At 34.4% G+C, this 14,292-nt stretch overlaps 1 protein-coding gene across 1 annotated transcript in view; it reads left to right on the top strand.

The window, feature by feature from the left end:
- Agmo (alkylglycerol monooxygenase) overlaps positions 1-14,292 on the top strand; it is a 366,048-nt gene that overhangs the window by 167,109 nt on the left and 184,647 nt on the right. The window contains exons 9-12 of the mRNA XM_021178991.3: positions 1,720-1,854; positions 2,330-2,446; positions 10,423-10,505; positions 11,306-11,411. Coding sequence (XP_021034650.1) covers positions 1,720-1,854; positions 2,330-2,446; positions 10,423-10,505; positions 11,306-11,411 — 441 coding nt within the window. The remainder of the gene's footprint in view (positions 1-1,719; positions 1,855-2,329; positions 2,447-10,422; positions 10,506-11,305; positions 11,412-14,292) is intronic.

The raw sequence follows: 14,292 nt of genomic DNA on the forward strand, positions 1-14,292 counted from the left end.
TTGATGAATTCATAACACTTTTAAGCAAGTCTTTGAGGAATATATTGTTTTTGTTTGTTTGTTTGATTTTTGAGGATAATGGTTTCATACCAGAGAAAAGATCAGTGAGAGGGTATTTTAAGCACTACATATGCATAGTCAAATGAAAGACTTGGGATCACTAAGTGTCAGCGTGAGACAAAGGCAGGTATTCTTTAGCTACTGCTCATTTAAGGCAAGTATTAAGCCTCTAGGTATCTGCCTTCAAAATGTTTTCTTCATCATGGTAGTTGTCACCTGTGGGGCTAAGGTGCTCATTTTATTGAGAAATGTCAAGTTGGCAAATGATGATATTTAAGAGTTTCTGACAAAGTATTTACTTTCAGTGACATCCCTTAGCATGAAGCTGAATTGCTTATGTAGGATTTATCACCCCTAGAATTTGTAGCACTACATACAGGAATATGTTTGCTATTGTTATGTGTAGAGTATTCACCCTGATCTCTTTAGAAAACCCAAGTTCCAGGGTAATAGGAACTAAGTAATTAAAAGAAATGTCTTTATGCTTTTGTGATGTATTTTTCATCAGTAGTATCCAAATGTGTACAAATAAAATTGAAGTACATTTTCAAAATACCCAAATGATTCAATATTTTAATGAGTGTTGGAGGTTCTAAGCATACTAATATTCTGTATTACTACTAGTAGTGAAAATCTCCAAGCTAAGCTTCCTTCTAACATTTACCTCATCTTCAGAAATGTCTCCATTAAGTCTCATAATAACTCATGTTGATTCTTGGAATAGTTCAAGCAGTCATAAAACCCATTTTTCTAATCTTAGCAATTTAAATTCACCCAGGGACTGCTAAAATACCAGCAAGACCACAAATTCTGGGAGCAAATGCTTTTCTCTCCATTAATGCATTTCTGTACTTTAAAAAATTCTAACATTTAGAGTCTGGAGCTGATGCCCAAACCCTAGGAATATATTCAGTCTTATGGGGTGTATCATGGGTACTTGTGTGAAATGTCCCTATAGTTAAAATTTATTGAGAACTTATATGTGCCCATGTTTTTAACTTCTGTATATGTCAAATAAATGCTATTTAAAGAATGAGGAGTATTCCTGTTATAACATTCAGTATAAAGGTCTCCCTCAGGCATCAAACTTGTCCTTACTTGTTGCAGAATGAGCTATTTAGTACTTGGACCTCTACAATCTGAAATGTCTGTGAATATGTTTTGTTAATATCATGTTATTAACCTAAATAATTGTTTTAAAGGTATTTGAACTGATAAGCCCTCTTAAGATGGCTCCATGTTTGATTGTAATATCCATCCAGTTACGTGTTAGAGACAGAGTCAGTAGACAAGGTTACCAGTTCCACAGACTGCTAGTTAATTTTATTTGAAGCAACCACATAGCTTATTTACTCTACTTTGCTAATTTGTAACCAATTATAGTTTTTCACTTCAAAATTATAATTTCACTTAACTTCCAAGATGTTGATAAGAACAGATTGAAGATATACAGAATGTATAGAATTAATTAAAATACAGAATGTTAAAATACAGAATTATTAAAATACATATCAATATATTATTTATCTTCCCAGGCACAATGTCTATTATAGACAATATATAAATTAAACCGAAATACTTATAAATTATATAGTTAGTTATATTTAATTTTCTTTTTTACGTTTGTCTTACTTTGAATTAACTCTATTTTTTTTCAAGTTTCACCATTTACTTTATATATGGACTACATTCTGGACCACACCTGGATTCTGCCATAAGTTTTCTGTCCTATTTAAAGGACCAGGATGGGGTCCAGGTAAACCAAGACTTGGCCTGAGTGAAGAAATTCCAGAGGTAAGTATAGTGCATAGCATAAGAGATGGGGAGGCTAGATATGTAATGCCATCCTCATGTGAAACTGTGAAATGATGTTACTCAGCATGATGTATACAGACAGCTTAATGAGAAGACACCACCACAAATGTGGATTAAGGGGGCAATACCTAGTATGTAGGCATTGGTTCATTACAGGGAGTACAATTTAGGAAGTAGAACAATTGAAATTATTTTCAGAACCATTTATACGTATAGCAAGAGCCTCTTCTGGTGTGTTTGTCTTCTATTCAGAGATCTAAAACCTGAGAGATGGAAAGACCTTTGGAAATCAGGTTTATTCTTAATTTTATTTATGATAAAAAGAAGTGCTGGGAATAAAAGCTTGTGCCACCAGACCCGGCGCTGTGACTCATCTTTTCTCACAGTGTGAATTGTATGAAGAGAGATGAGCAGCAGCATTGAGTAAAGGAAATTGTCCTTCTTGTCTACCCAGGTTACAGGACAGGAAGTCCCCTTCTCATCCTCAGCATCCCAGCTCTTAAAGATCTACACTGTCCTCCAGTTTGCAGTAATGCTGGCATTTTATGAAGAGACCTTTGCAAATACAGTGGTAGGTAGCATCAATTTTAACATAGTATGTGAAAAATAATACAAGTACTTTTTAAAAATTAAAACAAACTATTCCCTTGTGACTACACTCTATTTTTCTTCATAATTGCTTTCCGTTTTGGGGGAGGAACATGACGAACTTTAATAAACAGGTAAATTAATCTCCTCAAGAGTATTAAATGTAAACAAATCAGTTACATCCAAGTGGTATTGTATATAATATATGTTAAATGTTTTCACCAAATCTACATGCTAAATAAAATGTTACTTACCATATTTTTCTAATTGAAATAAAGACTTCAAAAGTCAGAAAAGAATATTTTCAACCAATTTCAGCATACTTCATATATTTAAATAATAAGCTGAAAATTGAGTTTGGAGGATTTCAATTGCAAGGTTGTAGTTTTTCCTAATTTTCTCTTTAAGATGGACATAATAACTGAGCTAGGGGAAATATAAACATAAGTGAACTAACAGGTACAGTGTAGGAATGGGTATACTATAGTTATTTCACGTTATCTGCACCGGCTGTGTTCAGGAAAAGGCAAAAGTAGCAAAAAGTATGTAAAATGGACTGAAAATGGAGAAAATGGGAAAATAAATATTTTACTTTCATGAACTCATTCATTATATATTCTTTATGAATGTATAGTTGTCCAAAAATGTAGATAAGAACTGTAAGGTAATTAAATTCAGAGTAGATAAAATGCAAGATAGATAAAATTACTGGATAGAAACTTCACTGAATTGTTCTCAAGGAAAAATATGAATCTCAGAGTCATGAATTTTAAGGTTGTCACAGTTATTCTAAAAATAATGGCTGTGCCTTAACTGAATGGACACTGTTTTTATTCCTTGAAGTATGGTAATTTTACACAGGTCTATTTTAAGCTGGACAGAACATCAACAATTAGTTTACTAAATGTAAAAAAAAAAAAAAAAAAAAAACCTCCTGGAATGCATAAAGGAGACTGCAGAAACTACAGAATATCTAAGAAGCTAAAAATGATGAAGAAGCAGAGCTTTTGGGGGTAGCTGACTCAGATCTATGACAGCTGTAATTAGGTATGTACTGATGAGACAAGGTTAAGGGTCTCCTTCACTCAGACAACACACTTTTGATAAAGTAATTAAATTCAAAATAAAATTAAAACATTTCCAGGAAAACTAGAGTAAAGCATTAATAAAGAGAAAATATTAAGAAAAGATTTGTAGACTTTTACTTAGCTTTTAGGAAGTAGTGGGAAAATAGATCCCTGAAAATTTCTGATTTTCTTCTTTTGGTTTATTTTTGAGATTGTAATTCAATTATATTTCCCTGTTCCCTTTCCTCTCTCTAAGTCCTTCCATAAAATCCTTTCCATTATATTTCATATTTATGGGCTCTTTTTATTAAATTTTATATTGCATATATCTGCATATGTATGTATGTATGTATACAAATATTCCTAAATATAGCCTGTTTAGTCCATTTAAAATTACTTGTATATACGCTTTCAAGGCTAACCATTTTTCAGAATTTTAACTATCTGGTCTTCATATTGGACTGAATAGAAACTTATACTAACAATGGTTTGGATAAGCATCAGATGAGAATAAATTTTTAGTTAGTCTCAGATCAGAGGTCAGTTACCAAAAAAAAAACAAAAAAAAAGTTCAAATTATTCCTGTTGTTAATATATAAATTTAAGTCTAGATAAAACATTCCAACAATTATAAACCAAGAGTTTAAATAAGCTAATCAGAAACTCATATGAGAAGAAAAATAAACAATCTGAAGCATGGGGTATAACCACAGAATCAAACTATCAGAGTACTGAAAATTAATATAATCAAAATACTAAGTACAGTTAATATTTTAGTAATAGATTAGAATGTGAAAACCTAACATACATTTTAATCTTTAAAATTCATTTTCTCTCATATATTACATCCTTTACTTTCTACAGTTTCCTTTCCCTCCATTCTTCCCCTTCCTCTGACAATTCACCTTCCTCGCAAATCCACTCCTCCTCAGTTTCCCTTCAGAAAAGAGCAAAGCAAGTCCTAATAAGGCACAAAGTCTCTTGTCAGGGCTAGATGAAGCAATCCAGTAAGAGAAAAAGGATCCCAAGAGTAGGCAAAGCAGTCATAGACACCCCATTCCCACAAGAACATCAAACTGGACAGCTACAGCATCTATGCAAAAGACACAGTGCAGCTCCATACTGGCTCAGTGATTGACCTTCTGTCTCCATGAGGTCCTACGATCCCTGATTGAAACTAAAATATCCAAAGCACTTTTGAAAATCACATAAGTAGCTGGAATAAATAAATAATGTGTGCTGAGAACTAGATATACTGGTTATTGTTAGTAATGTCATTATCATTAAATAATTATGTATCAATGGAATATTTCTCTGGAACAAATCTGTAGGGTCTACATAATTTAGATATAGAATTATGATTGTACAATTACACATTTGAAATAGATTTTTGAATGTGGTGATCAGAATTCTTCAGTTTTATGATAGAAATTCTATCCAGCTGAACATACTGATTTACACAATTGAGCCTTGGGAATGGCTGTCTCCTCAGTGTTCCTTCCATGGGCAATCTTACTCTCTTGTAACTCGGTGCTGAGTCTCCTGCATGAGCTACCATGCTTACCAGACACTCTGGCTTTCAATACTGGCATACAAAGAACTTCAGGTATGACTATGCGAGACTTAGCTGAATATCCATTTGTATATCTGTAAAATAGACAGTAGAATTACTCCTGGGATTTATATTCGGTCTATGAATGGGAATGAAGCAGGGTCAAGTGTAGTGTCCTCATGTTCTGAAAGAGGTTAGTAACAGAAGGTCTTGAAAAGAAAATCGTGGTGAAAAATACACAGTAAATGGAAAATAGAGTTGAGGCAAATTCAACATCTCCTTAACATGTCTATTACCTGTTGATACATTCAACCATAAATGTGTGGATTGCACTTGCATTTTAAAAGTAGTCTTTATTAACTGGTCAAATGCCCTGTAATTTAGTTTGCCTGCAGAATTCAGGCAAACTGTGGCCAAAGGCAATAGTTGAATTCTTGTAGATAACCTTATTGAATTCATTTTAAAATTTTCAGGATATATCAAAGGTTTTTTTTTTTAATTTGCCAAAAATGTCATGTTTCATCATGTAGTTGGCATTCACATATCTGTACTAAACCAATCACTAACACCAGGTCCAAATTACACATGAGTGACAGTCTTGCCAAGTGTAGTGCTGCCCTCAGGATGCTCTCCTCACCTTTCCTCTCATCACCTGGCAAACTCATCAGAATCAGCACAGTATTCATATAGAAGAAGTGAGAGACATGTTCTCGGAGAGGGACCAATAGGACATGCCATAAGCCATGCAGTTAAATGAAGGAGATTTGCAGCAACTTCTAATAGAGTTGACTTAGGCTGTATTGAAGAAAGCTATTTGCATTTAACACTGTTTTTAACTGTTGGTGTTGCACATTTGTATTTCTGAATTGCTTCATTTTTTTTAATCCATATTAGTAGTCAAATACTTCTCTTGAATGGCCCAGTTTGGAACATTTGGTAAATTTGTGTGAGTTCTCTCTATATGCATGCAATTAAAGGAAACTCCAGTAAAACATAGAATGGACTATATTAGCTTCAGGATAAAGCACTGAGTTAGATTCTAGATTCTATTTCATGAAATGAAAATAAAAAATATAGTGATTGTATGTGTACTTGCCTATTATTTAGATTTTGTTGCATATTCTAAAACTAATGATGGAACTGTTGTGCTATGATGGCTTGTCATTAAGCTGACAAAAGGAAAAAGTTGCCTTCAAGAATTTCCTGGATGAGCAAAACATTCACAATGGCCATTTGAACTACCATAATCTTAATAGACACATGTAGTCATCAGCTGTCCTAATTTATTAAACTACAAGTAATATTTCCTGGGTATCCATGGAGAATGATTCAAGTACCTTTTTCTTACCTCACAGCTAACAAAATTTAAAGGTGCTCAAGTCCTTTATATATGTAGCATGGTATTTTCATAAAGTGTAAGCCCATCTTCCATTGTACTTTAGTCATTTCTAGATTACTTGTGCTTTATCAATGTTGTAGCACGTAGTGAACAAAGGCTTTGAGCATAGGTTCAACATAAATAGTGTTTTACCACGTATGTTCAGTCTGTGGTTTCAGGAATCGTAGAATCCACAGACACGATACACTCTTTGTCACTGCTTAACATAAGCTCTTGGAATCATTTCCTTTAGTATCATAGAATTTGTCTATCATTAGTTATGTTGTTTAATACATTCAACCAAACTGGGCTTAAGTTTTATGAGCTGTAATAATGTTCAGATACTTGCATAAGACTAAAACAAACAAACAAATCAAAATCTAGACCCTTTCCCTGAAAAATAACCAACTGTAGATTATACTCAACATTGTCCAAAGTCAAGTACAACTTACAGTATTTTTTTATTCTTTCTACTTGTGTTTCTACTTATTCGAAAATCAAAACCAGAAATTTATCTAAGAAATTGGAGCCTTCATTTTGGTTTTCAAATGACATCCTCAACATTAAATTCATACACAGAGTTCAACTTTGGGGAGCAGATGAACAGATCTTGGGTAAAATTTAGGTAGGCATTCCACATATAAAGAGATATACTTGGAGATCAGATTTCTCTCCTATAAGATGAGTATAGTAGAAACTGGTATAATGGATAGGCAAAGAGAATTATCCAGTGTTGAAAGCTTTTTCAAGTTAAATTTGGAGTTGGAGATATTTCATTCGTGACACAAATTAATTCTGAAGGGTACCTTTGTTTACCCACATATGTTTTTCTTCACTCAATACTTGCTATTTGACTCAGAAGAAAGCTTGCTTAGGATCAAAATTATACAGTTCCTTCCCAGTATGAGGACTTCTGAAAGCAGATGAAGACTTTAAACTGTTCTCTCTCTCTTTCTAAACCTCATCTACTATAAGCAATAATCACATAGAATGATTCTGGCTGACTTGGAACAGAGAAGCCTGGTGTGATCACAGAGGCCTTTATGTTTAACCATACACTAGAGCAGATAAGTACTTGCTTATTTTATATGTGAAACTCCTGTATAAATAATTTTGAGGGTAAAAAACAATAATGCAATGACTACCACAAAGCTGTGAGAGACCCATTCATTTTTCTCTGACCACTGTGCACCAGCTACGTAAATGCAGTGTTGAGTGGCTGGACTCACACACTTTACAATTTTAGTTATACTTAGGAAATCATTTCTTATCCTGACAGCATCCATTTCATGGGATGACATCATGAATAGATTCTTGAAATTTAAAAAATGAGCTATATACTAGCATACTCTTCAAAAAAATATAAAATGCAAACAGATTTAAACTGACAAAAGGCTTCAGTATGTAAACGGTCTTTGGATAGTGTGGATAATAAAATTACTGGGGATAGGCTTTAAGGTAGATTACTTTGATGACATAGTGCAATTAAGCAAAGCACCTGGGTATCTATTTAGAACATAATTTTAGAAGCATATTATTATAGTTTTAAATTTACTTGGATGTTCTCTGAAACACTTAAGCACTAGAATTTTATAATGAATGTTTCCATTTTGACATTTTTAATGGACCCACTAAAAAGCACCAATATATTTAGTTCTCGGGTAACTGGGTGTTCCTTGTGCAAATTTAATGGATCATGAACTTTATCTAGTTAGCTGTAGATTGCTGTGGCTCTTAGGCAATGCTCATTATTTTGCATAAATATTCCTGGGAAGGTTAGAGAAGTAAGAATTATACATTCCAGTGACAAATATAATTTCATCTACTAAACTGTAATACAAAAGTAAAGTCCTTAGTTGTACTAGTATGGAAGTTTACCTACAACTCTAGACTTGGAAAGCAGAGATATGAGGATTGCCAGAAGTTTGAGGGCAGCTTAATAGACATAGCAAGTTACAGACTAACTCAGGCTATATGGTGACACCTTATCTAAAACAAACAAACAAAAACAACTCATGCCAAGTGATTAAATATTAAATTTAGAATTATGTTTATCTTCATGTTATCAGTAAAGTCTTAAGTTTGATTAGTATCTGTTAATTCCTTTAAAAATTGGCCCTTGATCCTGTGAAGTTTCTATGCCCCAGTATAGGGGAATGCTAGGGCCAGGAAGCAGGGTGGTTGGGGAGAAGGGGAGAGGTGGGAGACGATATGGGATTTTCAGAGGGGAAACTAGGAAAGGGGATAACATTTTAAATGTAAATAAATAAAATATCTAATAAAAAAACAAATAAAAATGTTGTCCTTAATAAGAATTGCCTTAGTCATGGTGACTTTTCAAGGATGTAAGACAGAAATTGGTCCTGAAGGCAGGCAAGAGGAAACTGGATGTGCTTGACACTGGGCATAGCTTACACTTTTAAGAAACCAAAGCCCCACCTCCACAGTGACACACTTTCTCTAACAAGGCCACACCTTCTAATAGTGCCATTCCTTCTAGTCAAACATTCCAACACATGAATCTATGAAGGACATACCTATTCAAACGAACATATTCCACTCCCTAACCCCCATAGCTTATAGCCATAACATAATGCAAAAATGTGTTTAGTCTAATTTCAAAAGTCCCCATAGTCTATCACAGTCTCAGCAATGTTTAAACGTCCAAAGCTCAAAGACCCTATAAAATCAAAATCAAAATTCAGATCATATGCTTCCACTGCATCATGACATAGGGTATGTATTACCATTCTAAAACACAGGGAATGTGTGAAAATACTGGACAAAAGCAAGGCTGAAAACCAACTGGGCAAACTCTAAACTCTGCATCTCCATACCTGATGTCAAAGCATTTGAAATGTAAATGAAGAAAATATCTAATAAAAAAAAAAGAAAAGAAAAGAAAGAAAGAGAAAAAGAAAATGAAAAAAAGAAAAAAGAAAAAAAATGTTATTCAGATCTCCAACTCCTTTTAGCTTCATTGATGACAGTACATTTCTTTCTCTTGGGCTGATTCTATTCCCTGTTAGCAGTTTTCCTCAGCAGGTAACCCATAGCTCTGGAATCTCTAAGATTTCGATCTCTAAGCCATGCAGAATTCACCTTCACAGCTTCAGGCAACTGCCACTTTGGGGGTCCATGCAGTGACACCCCTGCAGCCCATCTAAACTCAGCAACTTTCCTTAGTCACTGAAGGAGTTTTCTTGACTCTAAAGCCAGAACCACTTGGCTGAAGCTGCCAAATTCTCTTACTTGCTATGGCTGGAACATGACCCTCTTGTTCAATTACATCTTCACCAGCTTTCTGATGCCCAGGAGCTGCACAACCTCAAATGTGTTGGCCTCTTGCACATCAAAAATTAACCAAAAATATGTCCCCAAATTGTTGAATATTGGTCAATCTTATGAAGACTTTTCTTCAGTTGAGGTTCTCTCTTCTTGACAAGTCTAGCTTTTACATAAAATATTTAAAAAGAAAGAAAAAAGAAAAAAGTATAAAACCACTAAACAACACAGCTCTGCTGAACACATCTTTCTTTACATATTTCTTGCATGAATAAAGTTTGCAATTTAAGGTAGAATTAATTGTTCAGGTTAAAAATATGTACTATAATATAATATTTATTTCTTTTTTTAATATTTATTTCTTAAATGTATAATTTTTATCCATGTTTGGGGATTCACATGCTTCAAATAATTACAAAAGTCAAAAATGTAAAGGAAACAGGGAAAAATAACAGTTTAAGAAATAAATGTTCATGATGAAAATATATGTTTCCTTCTGAACTTTCTGATAAGGTCACTTAGTGGTGCTAGAAAACAAAATGTCCTCTATATCTATCACCTTTGTGAAGCTAGTGATAAGTGGTACGCTGGAAAGTCTGTTTCCATGGCAGCACTCGTTGCTAATGGTCCCCCTAAGTCCTCTAAACAGTTCTTTCCTTGACCTCTGTGTTTTACAGGTACTCTCCCAGGTCACTCTTCTTTTGAGAATCTTCTTCTTTATCCTGACCTTGACTTCCATTGGTTTTCTTCTGGATCAAAGGCAAGACATGGATTTTCCATACTACGATAAAATATCAGTGTAATATGAACCTTTATAATTTAGTTTTTCAAACTTAGTATTGTATACCATTGTTTTAAATGAGTTAACTATACCAGTTTTGCATCTAAGTCATTTTTATCATTTGAAGAAAAAAGCAGTGGACTACTGAAGAGAACATCACATGCCCTACATTCTAGACATGTATTTGTTGATATTTTATTGTTTTGCTCTCAGCATCTCTCTGAATTGCTCTGCTTGGTATCTAACACTGGCAGTCTGTTCTAACCTGGATCCTTCTCATTCTCTGGTTCTTTCTGTCTTCACCTACAACCTATCTCTGTAAAATGTTCCCAGTAAAACTGCCTTCTCCCTCCCCCCTCTACTACTCTTTTAAGTGGCATCTCTATCTTGTGTGTTTTCAAAAGAGTTGGGCATATTTTATCCCTGACTCATTCTTTCAAATAGTTCTCTGATTTGTCACTTTGTCTTCCCCTCAATTAGATGTCACTTTCAAACATAGCTGCTTCCTTCTACAAACTAACCTTATTGACCTGTATTGTTTGAGATAGCTCATCACTGTTTTAATTAAACAATGAATTGATAAAACAGGTTTTCCTCAAAAAAATACATTTTGTTTATTATTTTATGACTATGTTCAAAGTACTTTAGAGACATACCACTTAATTATGTTAAATACATTTCAAGAAAATCAAAAGTAAAGTTTATTGCTATTTAATTATGACATAAACTCATGGGGACAGTATTAAAGCTAATGGATATTAACACCATGTTTTTTTCAGATCCAAGGCAGCTACTATGGAAACTTTCCGGTGCCTGTTGTTCCTAACCCTGCACAGATTTGGTCACTTAAAGCCTCTTATTCCATCTTTATCATTTGCATTTGAGGTAAGACATTTACTGAATTATTTAACTCACTCATGAAATGATGTTTTCTCTTTATTGAAGTTCTGCCTAATATTTGTAGCTAAGGTTTTCTGTGCACTATATCTTGAATTACTATTTGTATAACTTTTAAATACTTAATATTGGTAACTCATGGTTTTCTTATCCCAAAATCTTGGTTGATATTATTATGTTATAGAGATTGGACAAAATACATTGCAGAACACTTTGAAGAAAACTAGCATGCATTGTAGGTTCTCAAGAATTTAGTGGTAAAATGGCTTTACAAGGATACTGGCATCTAATCCTATGAAAAAAGTTTTGAAAACAAAAAGAGTGTGTGATGATTTTAAATCACCTATAACAGAAGTAATCATGTATGAAAGTAACTTTTAATCACCAGATGTAGCTGTTGTCTTACAGGCTTACTGCTGAATAAGTTCACATTTTATAGCTCTTTCTGAACTCTGGCTGTTTGGTTCAACTTACCTCTTCTGGCTCAAACTCCTCTCCACACTGATTGATTCAAACTGACTTCTCTCAGCATCTCACTGAATTTCTCTGCTTGACCTCTAACTCTCGAAATCTGTTCTAATCCTCTGGCTCCTTCTCATTCTCTGATTCTTTCTGCCTTCATCTACAACCTGTCTGTGTTAAGTTATCCCTGTAAAACTGTCTTCTGCCTTCCCCCTCCACTACTCTATTAAGCAGCATCTCCTTCTTCTGCAGTCTCATGAGAGATGGGCATATGTTATCCCTGACATATACCATCAACTTTTTCTCGGATTTGCCACTTTGTCTACTGCTTAATTAGATGTCACTTGCAAACATAGCTGCTTGCTTCTACAAACAATATTACTTACCTTTATTGTTTGGGATTAAAGGTGTGTACCGAGGGTATGCCTGTACTCCAGCCAGAGGAGTAAAAGGTGTGTGATTTATCTTCATTCTAGCTGGATCACATAGATCTTGGAGGTATTTGGATGTCATCCCTTGCCAGAACAGCCATGTTACTGCATTAAAAATCCTTTATAATTATATATGAAAGAAAAATGAGATTTTTAAAAAAATAAAAGCTATGTTTTGATATGGTAAGTGATAGTTAAGATGGATCTTCCAGAGGTTCTTTAGAATTATTTGTTATTTTATAGTCAGGAAATATTTAAACAGTATTACTTATCTTTTGTTTTTATTAGAGTCTTTAAAAATATTAGGCTTAGCCAGGAGTGGTGGCGCATGCCTTTAATCCCAGCACTCGGGAGGCAGAGGCAGGCAGATTTCTGAGTTCGAGGCCAGCCTGGTCTACAGAGTGAGTTCCAGGACAGCCAAGGCTACACAGAGAAACCCTGTCTCAAAAAACCAAAAAAAAAAAAAAAAAAAATATTAGGCTTGATTCCTGAACAATTTGCCAATTTATGAGACAAATCAATATGTGAGTTTATGTAAGTGGAAGCATAATTCCTAACCTTCCTCTGTTAACAAAGGACAAAATGCCTTAGTTTGTTCTCTGTTACTGTGATAAAACAATGACCAAAAACAGAATGGAAGAAAGAGAGTTTATTTCATTTTATGTTTCCAGGTTACTGTTAATCACTGTGGAAAGGCAGGGCAGAAGCTGGAGACAGCACTGAAGGAGAAACCATCAACTATAGAAAGATGGTTCTTCCTGGCTTGCTTCCCACAGCTATCTCTCTTATATTGCTCAGGGTCCCCTGTGTAGGGATCTTACCACTCACAGTGGGCGAGGCCCTTCAACACTAGTTAATAGAGTGTTTCACAGGCATGTTGGCATTCCTTTAATTGAATCTCTGTCTTTCTAGTCCTTTGAGGTTGACAACTAAAATTAGCTACTATAGCTGGATTTTTTTTCTACTTTGTAGGTCCTTTCTTTCATTCTTCTCCACTCCTTTTCTTTTACCCTTCCAACCTCCTAACACTAGATATGAGATAGAAAGAAAAGAGACAGAGAGGTACAGAAAGAGCTCCCTGAATAAAATCAGGGGTTGAAAATAGGGAGATGTTCTTATTACATTACTTCTGGCTGATTAAGGGTGTCCAGTTTCTTGGGGCAAGTTTGATCTTTACTGTCAAGATATCTAATTTCCCTCTCCTCCTTCTTCTTTTTCTTCGTTGTGCATAACTACATAACAAACCATGACTAATAGCCACCAACAACAACCAACAATCCAGCTATCTGGCTACAGACATTTATATACCCTCTGAAATTTTTCCAGATTTCCAAACATCACACATTTGCAGAAAGTACCTGCAGTGGCAAAGCCATGCTTTTCCTAGAGCACAAGGCAAATCATTGTCAGCTGCTGTGGACAAACTGAAGCAGGCCCATATTCCACAACTGGAATTAAAATGAAAACGTATTTGTTATAATATTTCTGATTTTTAAAAATCAAAACTCCAAAATTGTCAATACAAACTACCACATAATCTACTGTAAAATATATATTTTTTAATGAGTATAAATTTGATAAAAGTTTGAAATCAGTTTGACATTATAAAGACATATATACTTTTTTTTTTTTTTTTGGTTTTTCGAGACAGGGTTTTTCTCTGTATAGCCCTGACTGTCCTGGAACTCACTTTGTAGACCAGGCTGGCCTCGATCTCAGAAATCCACCTGCCTCTGCCTCCCGAGTGCTGACATATATACTTTTAAACAAGTATTTCACTTGTATGAATTTATGCTATAAGAATGATATGCTAAAAAATGAATGGTATGCTAACATGCATGGGTTGATATATATGCAATGGAACTCCTGGTAGCATTACCTGTAGTGATGCAACAGTGACAGTCATCTAATAACACTCACAGTTGACTATTAAACAATCAGGTCTTATTCATAAAACAAAATCTGCAGCTAGAATA

This window comes from Mus caroli, unplaced genomic scaffold (genome assembly GCF_978045245.1).
Source record: "Mus caroli unplaced genomic scaffold, Mus_caroli_1 scaffold_14, whole genome shotgun sequence".
NCBI classification, from domain to species: domain Eukaryota; kingdom Metazoa; phylum Chordata; class Mammalia; order Rodentia; family Muridae; genus Mus; species Mus caroli.